Genomic DNA, 24,322 nt, shown 5'->3' on the forward strand with positions numbered 1-24,322 from the left:
CCACCGGCGGAAACAAGGAACGCGGCCGAAGGTTCCGCCCGCGAGGTGGGGGTAGGAGTGCGAGGGGAGCGTTACCCGGGGACACTCGGCCCGGGATGGCGGCCGGCCCGGCAAACGGAGGCTGGGAAACGGTCGGCAAGCGGAGAGCGAAGCGGAGAGAGGCCGGTGGGCGGACGGCAGAGCGGCCGAGCGTGTGTGAGGGGGACAAGGTCCGGCACAGGCTGCAGGAGACGGTGTAAGTCAGCCAGGCCGGGGAGAGGGGAATGACCGGGGCTGGAGCCGGGAGCCCCTTGCAGACACATCACTCGGTGCGGGACATCCAGACCCACACAGCAGCAGCAAAGGGCAACCTGCAGACTTGAGGAAAGACATTCTTGTACAGTACAGAGAAGGTTCACCAGACTGATTCCTGGGATTTCAGGACTTTCATATGAAGAAAGACTGGATAGACTCGGTTTATACTCGCTAAAATTTAGAAGATTGAGGGGGGATCTTATAAAAACTTACAAAATTCTTAAGGGGTTGGACAGGCTAGATACAGGAAGATTGTTCCCGATGTTGGGGAAGTCCAGAACAAGGGGTCACAGTTTAAGGATAAGGGGGAAATCTTTTAGGACCGAGATGAGAAAAACATTTTTCACACAGAGAGTGATGAATCTCTGGAATTCTCTGCCACAGAAGGTAGTTGAGGCCAGTTCATTGGCTATATTTAAGCATCTGCGGCCCTTGTGGCTAAAGGGATCAGGGGGTATGGAGAGATGGCAGGTACAGGATACTGAGTTGGATGATCAGCCATGATCATATTGAATGGCGGTGTAGGCTCGAAGGACCGAATTGCCGACTCCTGCACCTATTTTCTATGTTTCTCTGTAAAGCCCATCGTGCTTCAACACTCTCCTCCACAGGGCTCTGGAAGCAAAGCAAGTTGTGGCATTTAAAACAAAAAGCAAAGGTTATGGAGGGAATGCCATGTGTTGGTGAAATGGCTTTGGCAATGTCAGATGGAATTTAATCCTGGTGGATGTGAGGTGATTTATTTTGGGACTATGACATACTCCACAAGTGGTAGGAAATTAGGGGTCCAATAATCCTCAGAAAGGTGGGGTTGGAAGTGGTTATGAAGGCTGTAGGATTCTGCCAGGGCAGGGCAATAAATACAATAGCAGGGAGGTGATGCTGAACTTTGGGCAGCATAGTGGAATTACCGGTAGAACCACAGTGCCAGACACACGGGTTCAATCCTGACCTCGAGTGCTGTGCAAGTGGAGTTTGCATGTTCTCACTGTGACCACGTGGGCTTCCTCCTACATTCCACAGATGTGCGGGTTTGTAGGTTAATTGGCCATTGTAAATTGCCTCCAGTGTATAGGAATGTACGAGAAAGTAATATGAAGTAGAACTATTGTAAACGGGTGATCGACGGTGTGCAGTCGGTGGGCCAAATGGCCTGTCTCCATGCTGTATCTTTCAATCAATCAATAATCAATCTTTTCCAAACGTTTATATTTAACACTCACGGAGATCAGAGGTATGGAGAGTGGGACTTCTCATCATTGGCCTTGCCTTTGAAGATGCCAATCACTAAAATAATCAAAGCTTCCAATGCATTCAAACTATTGAACTTTGTTTCAGAGAGGAGTTGCGGAGTTCAGAATTCTGGGCCATTTGCCGTGGTGAGTTGTAAGACTTTCGATGTTTTTGATAATTTAATCATGCTTCCATCATGGTGACTGTCGCACTTGATTTCAGAATCAGTCCAGAGAGCGGTAAACAAATACCGCACCACTCCAAAGGCACCAGCGTCAAGTTGCTCACCGGATGTTGGAGCTGCCAAAGTCCTGGAGGATCAGAAGGATGATATAGATCTTTGTCAAACCACTCTCGATTTAGTATGTTATGGGATTGGAAACTTTTCCGATTCGGTTGCATCTCGCTATCAGTTGGCCCTGCTCTTTCTGCTGCTCGAGACTCTACAGGTAAGGATAGCAAGATGCCAAAGGTGGAGCAAGACAAGTAAACATGTTTCCCGGTATTTGTGTGGAAACTAGTCACTGACGGATGGCCACATTTAGAACAATATATGTCTATGGATAAAGTTATGAATAGAACTTCCAATGTGTTTTTTAAAAATGTTAAAGTCATTGGGGTGAGGTACATGTTAACTCTTGTGCCCAAATCAGAGCTATGTTTCAAGATACAGGGGAAAGACATCAAACCAAGATCTTCTCTTCGGGAGAGTTCAGTGGTCGTTTTGTTTGGAATCCAGCTTCTGATCCTGAAACACTAGATGGGAATATCAGCTCATCTTTTGTTTTATATGTGGGTTTATGATGAAAGCATTTACAGTTGGCAGCAGTTGTGTAGGTGTGTGCCTCTCCCTCCGATCTCCTCCGTTGCACAGAAGAGGGCTTGAGCTAGAGGTTCTCGGAGAACTGGGGGAACAGAATGCGTACCCCTGTAAATATCACAGTGCAGCAGCCCAGCACCACTGTGCAGACAATAGATATCACCAAGAACAGGGTGCTGCACTAAACTTGCCGCGGTACATCGTTGTTAATCTTTCTATAACGTTCTCAATATTTCCTCCATGTGTCCACCAGATCCCTCAAGTGAGCTGCCTTCTCTTTGATCCGTTGTTTACAGAATGGGAGAAGAGTTTCCTGAAGGACTGTGGGATGGTGGTGATCACAGAAAATGAGGCGAGTGGCACTAAGATTTCAATTTCGCTCAAGCCAGACAAAAATGAAAATTTAGTTTAAGTAGCCTTTGAATGCATGTAATAATAGTACAATAATCTAAATAGCAAATTATTATAATCTTGATCCTGCAACATTAATGGATTTTTCCTTTGTAAATGTATTAGGAAGGAAAGCGGCCCATCAACCGACCGACCCTCTTCTATATGGTTCATTGTGGAAAGGCTCTCTATAACAACCTTCTGTGGAGAAACTGGTCACCACAGCAACTTGCCCAAACCATTCTTATTGGAAACAGTTTTAAAGGGATAGAGGAGAGGTAAGGAAGCACTGTTCATCCTTCACGTTAAGTTGAAGGTGGGATTTGAAAAGTGGGGATCGATAGAAACACGTAGATCCACTTGAAACGTGTGAAGAATTTGGATTAAGAAGAGAAGTGATTGATAAATCTTCAACTGGAATGTAGCTACAGTGGATAAGTGACCCCTGGCGACCATTATGGGCTACATTTATTGTTGGAGCGAAAGGTAATGAAGATTATCAAAATAATGCTGGGATTAATCTTTGTTCAATGGACTGCAGGTCGCCAGCAAGGATACTACAGAGAGACTACACGTACATCAGTTCTGTATCCTTCACTGAATTCATAGTGAACACAGAAGATTATTGAAGCAGAAAATTGTTAACATTGATCTTATTTCACTGTAACTGATGACAATTGTAAAATTGTATTTTGGTGAAGAAAGAAATGGTCTGTACAGTCATAAATGGCCAGGAGGTGGACATGTAGGTCCATCTTGAAGTAAATCATTTAGTATCTACTAAAGTATAATACACTGGTAATAAGTAACATCAACACAAGAATAATCCTCCCACGGAATTATTCACATCCAGTTGGGCCGAATGATGTGGGAAATATTTCAGCTTGATTATTACCCAGATACAAAGCAATTGTTAGAGACACAAGAGACAGCAGATAATAGAATTTTCAATCTTTTGTCTGAAGGTCTCAACTCGAAATGTCATCCATCCATTTCCTGACACTGATGCTGCCTGACCCACTGAGTACCTCCAGCACTTTGGATTATTCATTCAAACAGCAATGAGAAGCATTTACCATTGGAGGAGAAATAGCTAATCTCATTTACTATTACTGAGAAATAGCCATAGAGTTAAGAGAGGATCATGGTGTCTGATTTAGTACTGAGTCTGTTTGTGGTGTAATAAATTAGATAAATATTTGAAGCACCTAGTTGCAGAGTGTTTGGGTTAGACAAGGCAGCACTCTGGGCTAATGGCCTCCTTCATTGTGGGTTGCCTCCACAGTTCTGGGTTTGCAGTGAAACATCTTGCACATGGTTTGTATTTTCTGTTAAGAATGCATCATTGTTGTCAAAGCATAACCAAGAAACTTGCCCTGGATGTTTTAAACCTTAACCATACAGCACAGATATTGGCAGTGACCGAAGAGGCAGCATTCCCTGACAGCAATAGATATCTGGATGTATTTAATGATACCTCCATTCATCAGTTTCCTAGAGAAAAACTGGATGCAAAGCCCAAAGAGTTCTGGGAGGGTGCAGCCGAACCAATGTACCAGCAGTGTGAGGACTTGGAAATAATCCAGAACGGCTGAGAATGTTTTTCATTGTCAGAGTTGGGAGAAAAATCCAGGTGAAATGCACTGCATTATCCAAAGAAATGGGATTAAAAAAGGCTATCAAGTGCTATCAAAGAATTTCAGAATGTAAATATTGCACAACCTGACCTCTGATCAGCAAGTGAGAGTGGATTCCCTCTCTGTGGGAAGGAGAGGTTTTAACAAAAAAATGACTGGCAAAATTCGCTGCTCTAAATTTAACTGGTAAACCTCTGCTGTTGTGGCCGGGACCAAATCAGTTTGCAACGATTTCACAAGCTTTGGAATGCAAGTGCCTGTGTGGTGAGAAACCCTTGGATGCCATCAACCAAAGTCACTCTCTTCTGCCCAACCTTTTCCCTTTTCATTCAACTGCGTGCACTGAATAATCCCCCAACACTGTTTTTACCCAATTGCCAGTGGTTGGTGCATCTTTTGATGCTTCGTGTCTGTTGATAGTGAGTAGAAAGACAATGTTAATGTCTGTATTTTTATTACTGAAATAACAGATCACAGTATTACAACATTTGTAAAAACTAAATTATTCCATAACAAAAAGATATTCCTCACAATTTAACGATGCTTACAGATGATTCATGAATAAAAGCAAGAATAAAACTGCAAATGGCAATTCTGATTTGATGCACACATTTGAATACTAGAATAAAGCAGCACGAAAGGTGAATTAAAAATGGTAAACATCTGCCTTGGACCTAATGTATTTTCCCCAGACGCCAGTAGTCTATGTTCATTCTGAACTTATGGACGCATGAACGCAAATGGCAAGCTAAACTTGAATAGACAAAAGATTTAGACAGTTGGATGGATGTATCTGCAACAGGTAATTGTGATCATGCTGCAGAGTCCATCAGCGGAGAAGCACGTTTCCCACCTGGAGTTACAAAAACTATCAGCGATAATGTGAAAATTGAAAACTTTCATAATCGCACTTCAAAATATTTTATTAAAAACGGGGGAAATTCCGTGTTTAACCTCGAGGAGAATGTGGCCATTCTCCACATCTGTTAGCTGCTCGATGAGTTTGGTTTAGCACCCTGTATTAACATGATGTGAATGAATCAATAAATATACCACACACTGTTTATGGGAGTTAAAGACTTGGTTGCTTTGATATCAAAGTGAGGTTTGACAACACAGAAAGGCTCTTCAAACCAACTCATCCATGCCGATCAAGATGCCAAACTATGCTAATTCCATTTGCCAGTGTTTGGCTCGTATCCCTCTAAACCATTCCTCTCCATGTACCTGTCCCAATGTCGTTTAAATGTTGTGGTACCTGCCTCGACTACTTCCTCCTGTAGCTCATTCCATGTAGCCACCAACTTCTGTGTGGACAAATTCTCCTTTAAATCTCCCCTCTCACCTTAATCCCATGTGCTGTGGATTTAAGATTCTCCTACCAATGGAAAAATACTGAACATCCCATCTTATCTGGGTCCCTGATTTTATAAACCCCTCAGGTCACACCTCAGCCTTTTTTTTTTTGTTCCAGGGGAAACAATCCCAGCATCCAACCTCGCCTTACAACTCAAACGCTCCAGTCCAGCAATATTCCTGTCCATATTTTCTGCACCCCCTCTATTCACATCTTTCCTATAATGTGGCCACCAGAACAGCACACAATAATTAAATATGTCAATACTGACCCAAGACTTCTGCAACTGCAACACAACATCCCAATTCCTATGTTTAAGAGGGAACTGCAGATGCTGGAGAATCGAAGGTTACACAAAAAAGCTGGAGAAACTCAGCGGGTGCAGCAGCATCTATCGAGCGAAGGAAATAGGCAACGTTTCGGGCCGAAACGTTGCCTATTTCCTTCGCTCCATAGATGCTGCTGCACCCGCTGAGTTTCTCCAGCTTTTTTGTGTAACATCCCAATTCCTATACTCAGTGCCTCAGTCGATGAGTGCAGGCATGACATATGCCTTTTCACTGTCTACCTGTGTCACTGCTTTGCTGGAACTAGTATCCCAAGATCTCACTGTTCAGTTATACTACAAAGGATCTTGCCATTCACTGGGCGTAGAAACAAAAAACTGTAGATGCTGGCTGGTTAATACACAAAAGGACATTTTGGGCGTTTAGCATCCCAAATGTCATCACTTCACACACGTTTCAATTTAATTCCCTTTGCCCACTTTCAAAGTTGATCTACATTCACAATCTAGTATACCATCAAATTTTATTGTCATCTGCAAACTTATTAAACATACCAGCTCCCCTCTCTTACGTATTATTTGTATAATATGATGAAGAATATAAAAGTGTGGATATTCTGCACTGCTGTTTTCCCAATGTCCTGATGTTTCACAGCTATGAAGCACAATTTTATACTTTTACCAATTATTTGGCAAAGTCCTGCCCAACTGCAAGGTTGGGTCCAAAAGTCTGGAATTCGTAACTACATTCAGTGTTCAGAAATAGTAAACCCACTATCTGATTATTAAAACAATTATTAAAAATCTAGTCATTTAAAGAGAAAAAGTTTTCCAATTGTAACAGTCACATGATCCAATTTCCAGTCTGTGATTAGCCTTCAAACCCCAGCTGCCAGTATTTACAGGGACCCAGTTATGTGATCACTCCTTCTAGCTGTGATACAAAAGAGTATTTGAATTTGTGGCAATAACTGGAAAGTTTGATCGCTCATTTTGTTGACAGCTGAGAAACTGTTACACAGAAACCTTTGATGCCACACAACCAGTCTCTGCTTCGTCGTTGATCAGGGTTTTCTCTGCATTATGTACAATTTCTCTTGAGGCTTCACTTCCATTGACCAGTATCTGGTCATCCACGCCATTGCCAACAAGGGACTTGGTCAACCTCTGTGATGCATGGATTTCTTCCAGAATTAGGTTCCGCATTTGCTCAGTTGCTTTTTCCAAAGCAGATTTTCTAAAATAATCATTAAAGTTGATCAGTTGAAGAAAGTAGGGGAAACATGTCTTTTAATCCAAAAAAAAAATCACTTCATTGCAGTTGAAGAAAGCGGGAAATGGTGGGAGGAGGAAAAGGGGGTTGTTTGTAGCTTAGGTATACAAAAATGCTGGAGAAACTCAGCGGGTGTAGCAGCAGCTATGGAGCGGAGGAAATAGGCAACGTTTCGGGCCGAAACCCTTCTTCAGACCCTGTAGCTTAGTTATCTAACATTGGAGATCTCAATGTTAATATCATCAGATTTGTAAGGTAATCATTTGTCTTTCACATAGGAACAATGCAGCTCAATGTAATAGCCTTCCTACCCTGCAGCCCGACAAATTATTTCCTTTCAGAATCTTATCCAACCCTCTTCCAACACCATGGTTTAATTTGCCTCCTGGATGGTCAACGTTAACAGAATGGCCAAAACATCTTCACTATAAGTTCCTCCCATTTTTTAAATTAGTTTAGTTATCAAACGTCATCCCTTGGTGTGGTCCGTACTCTTTTTCTACTTTACGCCCTATGAAATGATCACAGTTTGCTAGACATTCTTCCCCCCACCGCCCACCATCAAGAGCCATCTCCTGAGCACACTTAAAACTGCTCGCCCTCTTCGCCCCCTTTGCCATTGCTTTCCCAGTCTATATTTTACTCATCCATGGCTATTTTTCAACTAAGCTTGAGTTGACTCACTAAAAGACAAAACATTATTCAAGCATGTTGGCAGGATATCCGACAATTAAAGAACAGAAGATAAAATCACTCACAACGTCATAAATCCAGACATCCAAAAGATTCAAAGAACTGTGACTGTGAGCAAGGCATGGTGACATCCCCTCCCCCATTTGCTTAGAAATGAAAGACCAATCAGTAGTATCTTCATTGCTGCGTAGCAGGGACATAAATGCAGCACACTGACCTTTCGAACCTCCAACCTCATCTACTGTATCCGCTGTCCCAGGTGTGGACTCCTGTATATCAGCGAGACCAAGCGCAGGCTCGGTGATCGTTTCGCTGAACACCTCCGCTCAGTTCACCTAAACCTACCTGATCTCCCAGTTGCTCAACACTAAACCCCCTCGCCCATTTCCACACTGACCTTTCTGTCCTGGGCCTCCATTGTCAGAGTGAGGCCCAGCGCAAACTGGAGGAACAGCACCTCACATTTCGCTTGGGCAGCTTACACTACAGTGGTATGAATATTGACTGGTCTAACTTCAAGTAACCCTTGCTTTACCTCTCTCTCCATCCCTCCCCCTTCCCTGTTCTCCGACAAGTCTGACTGTCCCCTTGATTACATTTTATCTCTGCTTTGTTGTCATCTTCTAGCTAACCAATGATCTATTCTTCATCTCATTTGATCTCTTACAATTCCTTATCTCTGTGATGCCTTCTTCCTGACTCTCAGACTGAAGTGTCTCAACCCAAAACATCACCCATTCCTTCTATCTAGAGATGCTGCCTGTCCTTCTGAGTTACTCCAGCATTTTGTGTCTGTCTTCGGTGTAAATCAGCATCTGCAGTTCCTTCCGCCACACTATAACCTGTCCTTACTGCGATCGACTTTTTAAAATAATGTAGGATCCAGTTTGGCAGAATTCTTGACAGATGGGTTATCAGGGAGTCGAGTGCCTTTACGACATAATACCACTCACAATTTAGACATAAATTATACATTTCTTAGAAAGGTCAAGTGTTTCCATTCCTTGATACAATTATTCATTGCTCTGGCAGAGGTGTTGATTGATGATGTTTGAATATTCCTGCGCTGATATTAATTCTCAACCCTAAACAATATTAATTTAGATTGCACATAGTCTCAAGGGGAAGATAGGAAATGAAAGACAGGCCTACCTCGTTTCCATGAGAACAATTCCATTGATTATATTAAGCTGATCCAGCGTCATTTTTTTACTCTGGGATGTGGTCTGGAAAAAAATCAATATCAAACATAGTCTATCAGATTCTTTGTCTATGAAACATGGAACAATACAGCAAAGGACTGGCCCTTCGGCCCTCAATGTTTGTACTGAACATTATGCCTAGCTAAACACTCTTCTGCCTGCACATGATCAATATCCTTCTGTTCCTGCACATGTACTTATCCAAAAGTCTCTTAAACACAGCTATAATTTCTGCCTCCACCACCATCCCTGGCAAGGTGTTCCAGACCCCACCACCACCTGTAAAATAACTTGCCCCGCACAGCTCCATTAAACCATCCCTCTCTCACCTTACAGCTATACCATCTAGTACTGAACATTTTCATGCTGGGGGAAAAAAGGTTCTGACTTCTATCATATATATGCTTTTCATAATTGTATATACCTCTATCAAGTCTCCCCTCAACCTCTGATGTTCCAGAGAAAACAATCCAAGTCTATTCAACCTCTCCCTGTCGTTGAAACCCTCTAATCCAGGCAGGGAAATTTTAAACTGGAACAAAAGGCAAGGTAGGTTAATAAGGGGTACCAACCCTGTACTGGAGAAAGATTAGCATTTGATCCATTCTTGTAAATTTCATTCATGGTTCTCTGGAGGTTAACAGCCTGTTGAGTAAAATGCTTCAGGAACTCAGAACTTCCTTTCGTTTTAAGGTGCGTCTCCCCAAGCTATTTTTGAAAATAAAAATCCAAATGAATTAATTCTGCCATATTTCTAAATATTCAGTGTTTTGGGGTTTTCCAAGATTGTCAATGGGCAGTACAGAATGCTTGTGATATGTAAAGGAGAAGACTTATTTTGGACCAAAAGTCTATTTCTATTAGATGCAGTATACGTCAAAATATGTGTTCCTGTCTGCATCACAAACTGCCCCTCTGTGAAAGGATGGGTTAAGGTAGTGTGAACAGAAGAAAAACTATTGAGTCATATCCTGTAGATATATTCAAGAGGGAGTTAGATGTGGCCCTTGTGGTTAAGGGATCAGGGGGTATGGAGCGAAAGCAGGTACAGGATACTGAGTTGGATGATCAGCCATGATCATATTGAATGGCGGTGCAGGCTCGAAGGGCCGAATGGCCAACTCCTGCACCTATTTTCTATTTCTATGTCTAGTATATACAAGTAATAAGAATAGATGATGGCACCTATTTAACATCTTATTTGACAACATTAGTTGCTTTGTAACATGGGAAATCTTCACATTGCAGAATGCATTACTTGCTGTGACAGAAAATTGGAGTTGATTCAGCAACATGTAGTGTTCACCCTCACTTTTTATTCCACTGAGTGCAATCTGCCAAGGTAACTTTCAGAGGTTGACTTAAATGCCATCGGACTACAACACAGAAAATAACATTTTGGAATAACTAACCCGATCCCTGTAGATGATGTAGGCCTGCTTCTCATGCTGCATAGCTGCTCGGAAGTCAGCCTTGCTGGCATTGACTTGGGCCAGGAGATGATAACTGTGTGGTTTTCAAACAAAAAGTAATTAGACACAAGCACATTCAAATCATAGCTTCTATTTGTAGACGCAAAGGTTTAGATCCAAATTCCCACAAGTAATCAATGCATTTGCACCACACGATCAGCCCTCCAACTAGAGGTTTTTGTGGTCATTTAATGACTAGGAAATTTCAAAATAGGTACAGTACTTAGTTATTTTATATGTGGTTGAACTTTCAGAATCACCACTAAAGTTGAGAAGCTGACTTCTGTTTTGTATTAAAAAAATGCTTAAAATGAATTTCATGCAAGAGAGATGGGAGGCACACAATCAAACTCATCACAATGAGACCGTAGAAGTTGAGCCACCATCTTCAGCAAGAGACAGGACAAAGCTACATAAAATCACTTTCCAAGTCTGGCCCACACAAGCAGGGCAATTACCTACAACTAAACATTGTCTGTGTTTTGTGGTTTTCGAACAAAAGAATGTTAATGGGATAGAGTTATTTAGGGCAATTGTGACAAACCTCACGCTCTCAGCTATCAAATTGCTGCCTTTTATTCTGGTTTTCCTGGGTGTTTTTAAGGCTGACAATAACCAAAGTATTGTTCTTGGCCATAATTCCCAAAGATGGATTTTTCCACTAAGATCCGCTGGGGCATTGTCTCCGGGTATTTTCAAGTATAAATTCTGACTTCAAAGTACAAGCCATCAAGTCCTTGCACGTATATTAACATGGCCTACATCAGTATTCACCAAACAAAATATACGGAAGGAACTCCGTGGGTAAAAGGAATTGATGATATCTTGGGTCGAAACCCTGCATTTTCCAGAATATTGACAATTCCCCCCCACAAAAGATACCGATTGACCTACTGAGTTCTACCAACCCACTGACTCCCATGGCTATCTGGACTACACTTCTTCCCACCCTGCTTCCTGTAAGGACTCCATCCCCTACTCCCAATTCCTCCGTCTGCCCCGCATCTGCACCCAGGATGAGGTGTTCCAAACCAGGGCATCGGAGATGTCCTCATTCTTTAGGGAACGGGGGTTCCCCTCTTCGATTATAGATGAGGCTCTCACCAGGGTCTCTTCTGTATCCCGTAGCTCTGCTCTCACTCCCCATCCACCCACTCGTAACAAGGACAGTCCCCCTTGTCCTCACGTTCCACCCCACCTGCCGCCACATACAACAGATAATCCCCCAACATTTTCGCCACCTTCAACAGGAACCCACCACTGGCCACATCTTCCCATCTCCTCCCGTCTGCTTTCCGCAGAGACCGCTCCCTCCGTAACTCCCTGGTCAATTTGTCCTTTCCCACCCAAATCACCCCCTCCCCTTGTACTTTCCCTTGCAACCGCAGGAAATGCTACACTTGTCGCTTTACCTCCCCCCTCGACTCCATCCAAGGACCCAAGCAGTCTTACCTAGTGAGGCAGAGATTCATCTGCACCTCCTCCAACCTCATCTATTGCATCCGCTGCTCTAGGTGTCAACTGCTCGACATCGATGAGACTAAGCGCAGACCTGGCGATTGCTTCGCCCAACATCTCCGCACAGTTCGCATTAACTAACCCGATCTCCCGGTGGCTCAGCACTTCAACTCCCCCTCCCATTCCATATCTGACCTTTCTGTCCTGGGCCTCCTCCATGGCTAGATTGAGTCCCACTGCAAATTGAAGGAGCAGCACCTCATATTTTGCTTGGGTAGTTTACACCCCAGTGGTATGAACATTGACCTCCAATTTCAGGTAGTCCCTGCTTTCTCCCTCCTTCCCCTCCCCTTCCCAGCTCTCCCACAGCCTCCGCCCCTTTCTTTTCTTCTCCCCCCCCCACCCTCACATCAGTCTAAAGAAGGATCTTGACCCGAAACGTTACCTATTCCTTCGCTCCATAGATGCTGCCTTATCCGCCGAGTTTCTCCATCATTTTTGTCTACCTTTGATTTTTCCAGCATCTGTTGTTCTTTCGTAAACATTTTGTCCTACAACAGATTGTTCTTTGTTCCACATCCCACCATCTGCAGTCTCTTGTGTCCACCCACTTCCACTTTAAATACCTCTGATATCTGGCCCCCACCACTAGTGAATTTCATAGGTTCACCTCCTTCCACCACCATCACCAGAAGAAAATTCCACCTTGGTTTTTAATGACTGTTGCCTTATTTTGCAACGACGTTCCCTCTTTCACGATTCTCTCACGTAAAAATATCTCAGTGTCGACCTATCTTGCCCTCTACGGATCTTGTCTGTTTCACGGGGATCACCACTCGTTATTCCAAGCTCCAAATAAAACAGATTCAAATTCTTGAACCTCTCATGATAAGAAAACTTCCTCATCCCCGAGATTCGCCTGTGGTATCTCTTCTGGACAGCCTCCAATGCTGCTATATCCTTTCTTACAAAAAGACCACCAAAACTGTGCACGGTACCCCAGAACGTTGATAAGGAAATACGGGTTTGCAGGTAAATTAATTCCATAGAATTTTTGTGCTAAATTTATCTCCAACCCTACCTAAGGGCAGTCTGTAGCGCCTGGGGTCCAGAATATTTGATGTTTAATTCCAGACCTTTCTGCAAAAATCGAATTGCAAGGTCATAATCCAGTGCAGTTTGGAGCACAAGACCGATGTTAATCTGTAGGAACATGGAAACAAAGTGAATTTTACAATGATCAGATTAAGTCCCGCCTGCTAGACTCTCCACTTTTTAATAATTGAGCCTCTGTGTTGACGCACTCTCATTCAGCGCCATTAAAGGTGATGTTGTGTAGGAGTGTGTGTTGTGGGGAGGAGGCAGGGAAGCTCCAGTGTGATCTGCAGGTTGAATAACTGGAAACATGCATGATAGAAGCAGTCTAACACAGATAACTTCCACTCTCATCCCTGGTTACCCAAATGGTGAATGCAGGCTCATCATCCACCCTTGCACGGGGAAAGGGAAGGGGTGAATGTACCATTAGAATTATGTGTCCCTGCTTGCAAAACAATCTGCAATGGTTGTTGATGAAAGTCAGTGGAGTAACATATGTTGTTCAGGAGATTATTAAATTGAGCAATAATACCACAAGCAGAATAATCCCTCTGTAACATCTGCATCAGGTTAGAAAAGTACAGTCACAGCCTTCAACTTAAATATATGAAGCCAATTTGAGGGAGCCACAATTCTCTCCAGTTACACATGAGATAATCTTTGGCCAATCACGTATTGCAATTTAGGTTTCCAGCTCTATTCAGTCCTTGGCCACTTTCTGGGTTGAGATTTGCTATCCTATCCGATCCGATTCCAGACTGAATTTCAAAGTCATTGCCTCTCCATTATAAACAGCATTTACCTTGACTTTTGTAACAATGGCTATTTGTGCCACTGTCTCAGAACATGTTCTGGCAAAACTCTTATTCATCCCATCTCGAGCTTCCAACTCTATTTCCACCACCATGGATCATCCCAGTTTAATAACTTGGTACACTCTCTCATGACCCCACTTTTGCCTAGCTTGGTGAATTCCACCTTATTCTGCTCTTCAATGCACCGCACCTTCCAACAACCACCTAGTCATCATTAGTATGCGGGCTATCAATTCTGTAATTCATTCATGAATCTTTCTGCCTCATTCTCCTCTTTTGAGATGGCCCCTAAAGGTAACTCTTTAGATTATGCTCGTTCCCAATTCCCAATTAGCACTAATCTAATAAAACATTAACAACAACTTCTCCCACCACCATGGAGCACCACAGAACTGTTTTTCTGCAGTCGAGGTGCTAATTAAGTGTAATTTACACTACCTTCCAATCATGAAGCCCATAAGGTGGGCAACTCTTATCCAACCCCAAATGAATATCACCTGCAAAGAGTTTTTAACACGGATCCCCCTACTTCCTTCCGTCCACACAGTTAATGATGGCATTAAACCCTCTTCTGCCCAAAAGTGATTCTGCCGTTTGACACTTACATCAAGAACAGCTACTTCAGGGTGGTCCTCTCCACAGACAGTCAGCATCAGTTGCCGGGCACGGTACAGCAGCCTCAGTGCTGTCGCATTCTGATTGTTGGCAAAGCAGTAGAGACCCAGCCTGACCTGTGGATGTAGAACAGGATAATGCAGTGCTCGGAACAGCCGCGTCCCAGGGCGTTGCTACATCGGTACCCAGGCATTGCCACCACACAGGTGGGTGGTGAGAGAATCAGTAGAAAGCTGATGGACTCGAGAGGGGGGGAGGGGGAGAGGGGGGGGGGGAGAGAGAGAATACAGGGAAGTAACTGGGAGAATAGGATCGACAGGATAGGTCTGAGAGCCAACAAAGACTCAAAGGGCCAAATGGTCTCCTTCTCCATCTGAAGGAGAAATGAAATAATTCCATTCAGCAGAGAACCAGCTTCCTTTCTTTTCAAATCCACAGCAACAAACTGGTCTGCAAAGCCCCACCAAAGACAAAGTGATGCACTGGTCAAAGGAAGGATACTGGACAAGAGTTTAATTACAGATTGAGTGATGATGAGGCTCGGCAGTAGCATTGGGTAATAATGGAGCAGTGTGTAATAATTAAATGTTTCTTTCCAGTTATTTACATTATGAAACATGATCAACCACAGACGCTGCTTGCCTCTATGTCAGAGTTACTGCAGAGGCTGGCAAATAACAGCCACCGACAGTGATACCAGCTACCTATCCGATTGGCTCTTTAGTGTGCATTCCTAAAGGGATTTATGGACAAAAATTAAATGCATCGAGAAACACAACCACGTTTCCAGCAATTTCACCAGAGACAATAATCTTAGATAATCGCACACCCAATCGCATTATAAGACAAGGCTCTCACATTCCATTCCTGGTCTTTACTACATGGGAGCTTTGTTGCGTAGTGTTAACCAGCTTCAGCAGCGTGTGCAAGCATGACATTACTATGGGCCTCAGCTTCCCCAGTTTGCAGGCATAAAAGGGCCCACGGTTGTCGTTCACTTTCCACTGCATGTAGGTGTGCATGTTTACTACGCTGCGGTTCCACATTGACAATATCAGGAAGAACGTCTGGGTTTGTGTAAATAATGATAGTTGAATAAGAACAGTCTGCCTGTAAGCATATCCAACATGTTTCAAATGAAGAGCGAATGAAATGATAACTCACATATTCACGAATTGTGTTGGGATGATCAAAGCCAAGGATTCGCTCACTGATTATGACCGCTTTTTGCTGGTTCTTTATCGCCTGTGTGAAAGAGGAAGGGCACCAGTGTTCAGAAAGAGAGAGAGAGAGAGAGAGAGAATTGCAATAGCATTTGGGAGAAATCGCTCTGATCTATCAGGATTCTTCACAATGCAACAGTGACAAACTTAAACTATCCCTCCTCATCATTCTCAACCTGTCTGCAGTCTTTGCCAAAGCCAACCACACCATCCTGCCCTGACAACTCTCTTCCATCATCCATCCGGGTGAATTGCATTCACTCAGTCATTGCCAAGTGATCTACAGGAGGGGATTTTTCTTCCTGCACCTGCTCCTTTATGTCTCTCTCCATCTCTCCACTTCTCATCCATCTGCATCAATAGCCACATGTACACTGGGAGCACAACAGCTTGATCTCACCATAACTCTTCCATCTTGTCAGATTACTTGGTGACATTGTGGACAGGACAGAAATAAGCAAACACATCCTCCAACTAAACATTGGAAAGACTGACGTCATTGTCTTCAGTGCTCATCACATATTCTGTCCTCTATCCAATAATATTTTTGCTCTGTGTAAGAAGGAACTGAAGATGTTGGTTTAAACCAAAGATAGACACAAAAAGCTGGAGTAAATCAGCGGGACAGGCAGCATCTCTGGAGAGAAGGAATGGATGACATTTCGGGGCGAAACCCTTATTTCTGCTCTTCTTGGTATCTATGCAAAACTGAATCAGACTGCAAGCATTAGTATATCTTGATTTTGCATCAAGTTTTAACCCTCCTATCCTTCACAGTGAGGCCATAACTTCAACATCACTCAACTCCAGCCTCACCATAGGCTCTGTGGGTGATGGAACCTTTTACCTCAAGTCCAGATCTGACTATTCCAATGTGTCATCTTCACTCTGTGCTGTCCATGTCCCATTCATTCCCCATGCCCGTTGATCTTACTGGCCCTTGTTTAAGCAGTGCCTTGATTGTAAAACTAATTGAATTCCTTATTTTAAATTCTCCACAATCTCATCCACAATCTCCACGGGCCTTTAAACTCTCAGATATCTACGTTTTAATGCTGGACCACTCCACATCTCTGACTTTAATTGCTCCATCATTGGTGCTTAGCACCAGCTCTGGAATTTCATCCCAAACATTCTCCACTACTTTCCTTGTTCTAAAATCTACCACTTTTGCCATACCTATGTTCTGATAGCTCCTTCTGGAGTTTGACATCAGTTTTTTCGATTACCAATGTACTGCACCTTGACTTTTTTGCCACATTAAAAGACATTAAACATGTTGAAAGTTGTTGATGCCCACAATTTATTGTCCACACATTGTACACACTAACATCACCGTGACCAAACAGTGCAGAGATAGAAAAAGCTCTACAAATCAAGGAAAAAAAAAAAGATGTGGCTGGTATAATCACGAGTCACAGCATCATATTTGTATTAAAGGCGATGAATCCTGCAAGAAGCCGTCCTGTTTAGTTGAGTTTATTTTAGAGATACAGCGCGGAAACAGGCCCTTCGGTCCACCGCGTCCGCACCAACCAGCGCCCCCCGATACCAAGCCAATTTACCTACATACCTGTACATATTTGGAGTGTGGGAGGAAACCTGAAGATCTTGAAGACAACCCACGCGGTCACAGGAAGAACATACAAACTCCGCACAGACAGCACCCATAGTCGGGATTGAACCCGGGTCTCTGATGCTGTACAGCAGCAACTCTACCGCTGGGCCACCGTGCCGCCCTAAAAGTTGTTGATGCCCCTATTCTAGAGTAGATGTTATTATTTGCTATTGCCTCAATATTAAAATCCCACTGGATAAATGTTCTTGTGAAAAGCAACAAAGAGTGGCTAGAAAATAAAAAAAATGCGAAAACAAATCAAAGCTGCAGGTACTTCAACTGCAATTATTCACTTGATCAACGTCTAAACACCCAGACGGCAGTTGCGGTGGTCACGGGTACGTCTAGTGTACACATGCATAGAATTGCAAGCTGCTTATTTACAGATGAGGGAGTAGCTAAAGATCAATTTCATTGTCTATCTCACAGATATAAAGTGAAGGATCAGTTCACAATCAGACTCTCCTATTAAAATCCACATGCACACAGTACGATCACAATCTGACAGTGTTGGCAAAAGTGCAATCATTATTTTATATCACATTCATTATTCTGTGAACTACATTCTCTTTTTAATATTTTCTAGCCACTCTTCGCTGGAGTAAAAACCTCCAGCACAAAGTTAAAAGCATCGCTCACCTCAGGGATGTCATCAATGATGTAGTTTAACTGTGCAAGCATGTGCAAGCAAGCACAGACATCCAAGTGCAAAGGGCCAAACACATTTTTGAAAAGGTTTAAAGATTCTTTCAATAACTCAAAACCGTTCTTAATGTTTCCTGGAAACAAAAACAATGATAGTTATAAATGAGAAAGGAGATTTATTTTCCTGCTCGTTCTCAATATTGGACATCGAAAGGATTGTAATTGTAAGCAAATCACACATGTACAAATTTCACCAAAAGTTTATATTATAAGACAACAGCAATCAGAAAATTCTAAAAGTTGCACAGCAAGTTGAGACAGTGATGACAGAGACAAAGTTTCAGGTTTCACCTTTCGTCGTATTGGTATTCAATGAGTCAGAGTGTAGAAGAGAGATCGAGCAACTGTCCATATGGTGCCAGCGCAATAACCTGGCACTCAACACCAGCAAAACCAAGGAACTGATTGTGGACTTTGGAAGGAGTAGGAGGGGGACCCACAGCCCCATTTATATCAACGGGTTGATGGTTGAAAGGGTCAAGAGCTTCAAATTCCTGGGCGTGCACATCTCTGAAGATCTTTCCTGGTCTGAGAACACTAATGCAATTACCAAGAAAGCTCATCAGCGCCTCTACTTCCTGAGAAGATTACGGAGAGTCGGTTTGTCAAGGAAGAGTCTCTCTAACTTCTACAGGTGCACAGTAGTGAGCATGCTGACCGGTTGCATCGTGGCTTGGTTCGGCAATTTGAGCGCCCTGGACAGGAAAAGACTACAAAAAGCAGTAAACACTGCCCAGTCCGTCATCGTATCTGACCTTCCTTCCATCGAGGGGATTTATCGCAGTCGCTGCCTCAAAAAGGCTGGCAGTATCATCAAAGACCCACACCATCCTGGCCACACACTCATCTCCCTGCTACCTTCAGGTAGAAGGTACAGGAGCCTGAAGACTGCAACAACCAGGTTCAGGAATAGCTACTTCCCCACAGCCATCAGGCTATGAAACCTGGCTCGGACAAAACTCTGATTATTAATAACCCATTTTCTGTTATTTGCACTTTATCAGTTTATTTATTCATGTGTGTATATATTTATATTATGGTATATGGACACATTTATATGTTTTGTAGTAAATGCCTACTATGTTCTGTGTGCTGAAGCAAAGCAAGAATTTCATTGTCCTATACAGGGACACATGACAATAAATTCACTTGAACTTGAACAATGATTTGAAAAGTTAACCATTTATTCTCCACAGATGCTGCCTGACCTGCTGACTATATTTAGCATTTTTGTTTTCATTTTCCAGTATCTGCACTTTTTTGATTTTTGGTGTTAAAGGGGTTGGGCAACTCAACTTTTATTGCACATCCCCACCACCACCTTCCACACTTAACGCAATATTGTAATATTTAGTGTCATTCAGTTATTAGAGCTTGGTTTCTCAGAGAGTCTTTTATTAGCAGCTTCAGATGTCTCCGTTGCCGAACAGAGAGGAACTTTTTCCGGAGGCTGTCATAATGCACCTCGGAGCCAATCACCAGCTTCAGAATCGTTTGCTATGTCGCTTGCTAAATGCATTTCGTTGTCTCTGTACTGTACTCCTTAAAATTGAATCAGAACTCAAACCTCATTCAGATCAAACCTCACTCTCAATCCTTAATAACATCTAAAATGTATCATACTTTAGTTGAACCCTATGGTGAAAGGACATCTTTTCCTCTCTTCCACCCAATTGTGTCAGCATTGTCCTGTCAACATGACTGTACCTTTCTGAATATTCATTTGTGCTCTCTGATAAACTCTCTCCGCATCCTTCGACTTCACAATGATGTGCTTGAACACAGGGAATGTATTGAGGATATCATCTTCTGTGAACGTGGGTTTGTGGCGATTGTCAAAGTTATAATCTCGCAGCAGAATCTGAGAGAAAATACCCAAGAATATCATGAACAACCAATCAATCAAAAAAACATGACGGCAGATTCTTCAAATAGCTCAGCAAGGGTATCATACACACTAATCACAAAGGCCAGTAAAATCCACCCAATCCTTTTCTACAGTGTTCAGTGGGGCAGCACAACTACTGCAATGGTGTAATTGCTCATGCCCGTAAACAGTAGATGGTCTCCTTATGTTATCTAAAACTAAATGGTTCATTTCTGAACAAGGGTCTTTACCCGAAACATCACTTTCCATGTTCTCCAGAGATACTGTCTGACCCGCTGAGTTTCTCAAGTATTTTGTGTCCTTTTGGTTCATTTAAGTCACTGGCTCCAAATTTCTCCCCAAAAAATTCTTAGCAACGTCTCATAGGGATGAAAACAGATGTTAATTACTGACTGAATCAGTATTGACTATTGGTTATTAAAACACAAATGTGTTAAACCAAATATTGTGTGATAGTGCTCCTGTTCACTAAACTATATTGGACGTTCTAGTTGCATGCAAATAAATCATGAATAGCCCTATCGTTTTTTCAAAATCAGATCTGATTGTTGATACAAAATGAGATTCTTAAATTATTAATTGCAGCTGCAAGGTCATTTTAGATTGTGGAAACAATTTGTGCTTTACTATCAATAAACTGGCATTTTCCCCAACCATAACTTTTACAATGAAAAGTCATTTAATTTCTTCCTCTCATTGTTCTCTTATTTCTTAGAGTAACTCATTCACTAAGGAACTTTTCACTGTGAGCAATCTCCAATGGGGGAAATAAATAAACAGAATTTTGCAATATTTAAGGGACAAAATCTTCTCTGACCAACTTTCACACAAGCAATAGTAGTCTTCCACACTCAGTCCAATAAAGTCACGCAGACACAGCACATTTTTTTCTAAATAAACATTGACTTGAAGCATGAGCCCTGTTGTTCTTCTCAGCAGATGCTGCCCGACCCATTTAGTATTTCTACCATTTTTTTTAATTTCATTTCATTTTTCTGGTTAATTTTCTTGTAAAATAGTATACTAGATTCAATCTATTCTCCATTAATTGTCACATTTAGTTGTCACATTTGCAAAATCATTAGGTCAGCTTCAGAGCAATGTACTGGAATGCTAATTTGATGAACCAAGCAAAACAAGGCACAGTTGGTGAGGAAACACACTGAAGGTTTAATACAGCAATGGCACATCATTTGCAAGCGACATAATGATTATGAAAGAATCAGCAGTACCTGAATTCCAGCCTTTAAGCAGAACTCGCGCAGAAGTGAGACCTTCTGCAGGTTAAACTTGTCCACTGCCTGATCAACCCCGTCACTGGAATGCACCAATCATAAACATCAGGTCAAGACAGAGAGAAGAGATAAACTAAGTGAACGGTAAAGACATCTTCTTATTCCCAATGCCCTTTAGAGTTTCATCATTCTGGCTAAAAACATTGTCAGCTCGGCTGTGCCAAGCTTTCACCCATCATTACATTTCACTCCTACTCCGTACTACAGTATTTGGACATGCCCCTCAGAAATGTAACTAGATGACTATTAGGTTGGAAGATCAAATATGGAAAGATTTTACTTGTATTAATGAGCCTTCTCAGGCCACTGAAACGTTTGTCAACCCTAAATAGGAATCGATGTCTATCCGGGTTATGAAGATGTCAAGGATCATAAAGACTGCCTCTCTTTCCTCCTTTGGCAACCAATCAGGGCTTGTGTCCAGGGAGCTGTACTAGAATTTTAATGTTCAACAAGAACTATCCCACTCCTGCATCAACAAGATTAAGATCACACCTTGATATCAATTCCTTCAGCGACAGCAATGGATGATGTAGAAAGTAATGTGTACACCCGCCCATGCCATAACGTACCAAGCCAAAGCGTAGTCAAAGCTTTCAAAGGCTTCACTGTTGATCTGTTTCCACAGCTCCGTGCGGGTCAGGCTGGCCCAAGCCAAGTCATTCTCAGGAATCCGCATCTTGCGCTTGTTTCTCTTCTTGCGTGATGCCAGTTCGCCCGGAAGCAGATGTGCAGCACCATTGTTATGGGAGCTCAGGAAGCAATTCAGAAAGTGACTAATGGCAAGTGAAAGAGCTGATATCTCCACATTCTGTGTGAAATATGAAAATTAAGAGAATTAGAACTTCTGTGAGCTGCAAACAAATTAATCAGAATGACTATAGCAAGATTTTTCCTCTTCAGAAATCAACCCAGATGACCCCATTCCCTTGGCCTTCCCAGAGACTTTTAAATATCAATTCCTTTTTGAAAGCCCCCAGCTTCCATTGAATTACTTTCTATGAAAAGGGGAAGTACAACGGGATCTGGGGGTTCTTGTTCATCAGTCTATGAAAGTAAGCATGCAGGTACAGCAGGCAGTGAAGAAAGCGAATGGCATGTTGGCCTTTATAACAAGAGGAGTCGAGTATAGGAGCAAAGAGGTCCGTCTGCAGTTGTACAGAGCCCCAGTGAGACCACACCTGGAGTATTGTGTGCAGTTTAGGTCCCCTAATTTGAGGAAGGACATTCTTGCTATTGAGGGAGTGCGGCATAGGTTTACAAGGTTAATTCCCAGGATGGCGGGACTGCCATATGCTGAGAGAACGGAGCGGCTGGGCTTGTACACTCTGGAGTTTAGAAGGACGAGAGGGGATCTTATTGAAACATATAAGATTGTTAAGGGTTTGGACACGCTCGACGCAGGAAACATGTTCCTGATTTTGGGGGAGTCCAGAACCAGGGGCCACAGTTTAAGAATAAGGGGTAAGCCATTTAGAACGGAGACAAGGAAACACTTTTTCTCACAGATAGTTGTGAGTCTGTGGAATTCTCTGCCTCAGAGGGCGGTGGAAGCCGGTTCTCTGGATACCTTCAAGAGAGAGCTAGATAAGGCTCTTGAAGATAGTCAGTGGATATGGGGAGAAGGTAGGAACGGGGTACTGATTGGGGATGATCAGCCATGATCAAATTGAATGGCGGTGTTGTCTCGAAGGGCCGAATGCACCTATTTGTCTATTGTCTATTGAATTCCAGTTAAAACGATTTCAAAACTTACTTTCAACATCATGTCACCTCTGGATGATTCTTCATACCGTACAACTATTCTGTAACCTATCTGAATTCTGAACCCTTCTCTTAATTTTCCCTTCCCCAAGAACAATCATCTCAGGTTTTCCAGCATATCCTTGTCACTGAACATTCTCAATCTTGGATAGACACAAAAAGCTGGAGTAACAGGGACAGGCAGCATCTCATAATCATAATAATACTTTGTTAGCCAAGTATGTTAGCCAAGTTTGCAACATACGAGAAATGTCATTTGCCAAACAGTCATATCAATAGAAAGCAACAGACACACAAAATACTTTTTAACATAAACATCCACCAGTGACTCCTCCACATTCCTCACGGTGATGGAAGGCGAAAGAAAAGTTCAATCTCTTCCCTTCTTTGTTCTCCCGTGACGGGGGCTTCTAGCCTTCTGTTGATGGGGCGATATTGGTTCCTGTAGACAGCGATATTTAGGCCCTCAGAGGCAATCAAGCTCCTGCATCGAGTGGGGGGGGGGGGGGAGAAATCTCACCTCCCCAGCGCTGGGAAATCGGACCCTGGGACAAAACCTTCTGCGTCGTTTGGAGATTCCTGACATCTGTCTCTACCCGAGACTGCGAGCTCCTGGATGGTGAAATCCTCAGGCTGTGGTCGGAGCGTCGATCCCAAGCAAGGGATCGGCTCCAATGGTAAGTCCACGCCCCGCGTTGGAGCTCAAATTCAGTCCCGAGCAAGGTCTCCAGCTCCATGATGTTAGGCCGCAGAGCGACCGGAGATACGATCCGGAAAACAATCGCATCTTCGGCAAGGTAAGAGATTGAAAAAAAATGTTTCCCCCGACCCCCCTCCCCCACCCCCACATAAAACAAACCAGAGAACATCAACACGAACTTTTAAAACACACTAAAAATAACAAAAAATACCGAAAAGGCTGTCATTGTGCGGCGCCCCCTGGTGAGTCTCTGGAGAGAAGGAATGGGTGACATATCGGGTCGAGACCCTTCTTCAGACTCGAAACGTCACCCATTCCTTCTCTCCAGAGATGTTGCTTGTCCCTCTGAGTTCCTCCAGCTTTTTGTGTCTATCTTCGGTTTAAACAGCATCCGCAGCTCGCGAAGAGTCCCGACCCGAAACATCACCCGTTCCTTCTCTCCAGAGATGTTGCCTGTCTCACTGAGTTATTCCAGCTTTTTGTGTC

The 24,322-nt window shown here is 43.0% G+C and overlaps 2 protein-coding genes across 3 annotated transcripts in view; one reads left to right on the plus strand and one right to left on the minus strand.

Moving 5' to 3' along the window:
• Positions 1-16: 16 nt before the first annotated feature.
• srrd (SRR1 domain containing) lies at positions 17-5,438 on the plus strand. The gene is made up of 7 exons (XM_055655884.1): positions 17-235; positions 1,633-1,673; positions 1,750-1,976; positions 2,601-2,699; positions 2,864-3,015; positions 3,279-3,324; positions 4,147-5,438. The coding sequence occupies exons 1-7, from the start codon at positions 96-98 to the stop codon at positions 4,330-4,332; spliced, it is 891 nt and encodes a 296-aa protein (XP_055511859.1). The 5' UTR covers positions 17-95; the 3' UTR covers positions 4,333-5,438.
• LOC129709466 (clustered mitochondria protein homolog) overlaps positions 4,812-24,322 on the minus strand; it is a 57,595-nt gene continuing 38,084 nt past the window's right edge. For both annotated transcript variants that reach the window (XM_055655880.1, XM_055655881.1), the window contains exons 16-26: positions 21,945-22,183; positions 21,310-21,394; positions 19,897-20,050; positions 18,124-18,263; positions 15,808-15,888; positions 14,634-14,759; positions 13,197-13,318; positions 10,598-10,691; positions 9,759-9,893; positions 9,136-9,209; positions 4,812-7,254 (exon numbers count right to left, since the gene is read on the minus strand). In XM_055655880.1, the coding sequence (XP_055511855.1) occupies positions 7,032-7,254; positions 9,136-9,209; positions 9,759-9,893; positions 10,598-10,691; positions 13,197-13,318; positions 14,634-14,759; positions 15,808-15,888; positions 18,124-18,263; positions 19,897-20,050; positions 21,310-21,394; positions 21,945-22,183 (1,473 nt within the window). In that variant the 3' untranslated portion in view covers positions 4,812-7,031. The remainder of the gene's footprint in view (positions 7,255-9,135; positions 9,210-9,758; positions 9,894-10,597; positions 10,692-13,196; positions 13,319-14,633; positions 14,760-15,807; positions 15,889-18,123; positions 18,264-19,896; positions 20,051-21,309; positions 21,395-21,944; positions 22,184-24,322) is intronic.

The sequence above is a fragment of the Leucoraja erinacea genome, chromosome 25 (assembly GCF_028641065.1).
Source record: "Leucoraja erinacea ecotype New England chromosome 25, Leri_hhj_1, whole genome shotgun sequence".
Classification (NCBI taxonomy): domain Eukaryota; kingdom Metazoa; phylum Chordata; class Chondrichthyes; order Rajiformes; family Rajidae; genus Leucoraja; species Leucoraja erinaceus.

Coding starts and splice junctions, on each gene's coding strand:
- srrd (XM_055655884.1), top strand. CDS start 96: ATGGCGGCCGGCCCGGCAAACGGAGGCTGGGAAACGGTCGGCAAGCGG. Junction 1,674..1,749: donor ATTCTGGGCCATTTGCCGTG/GTGAGTTGTAAG, acceptor ACTTGATTTCAG/AATCAGTCCAGAGAGCGGTA. Junction 2,700..2,863: donor TGGTGATCACAGAAAATGAG/GCGAGTGGCACT, acceptor TAAATGTATTAG/GAAGGAAAGCGGCCCATCAA.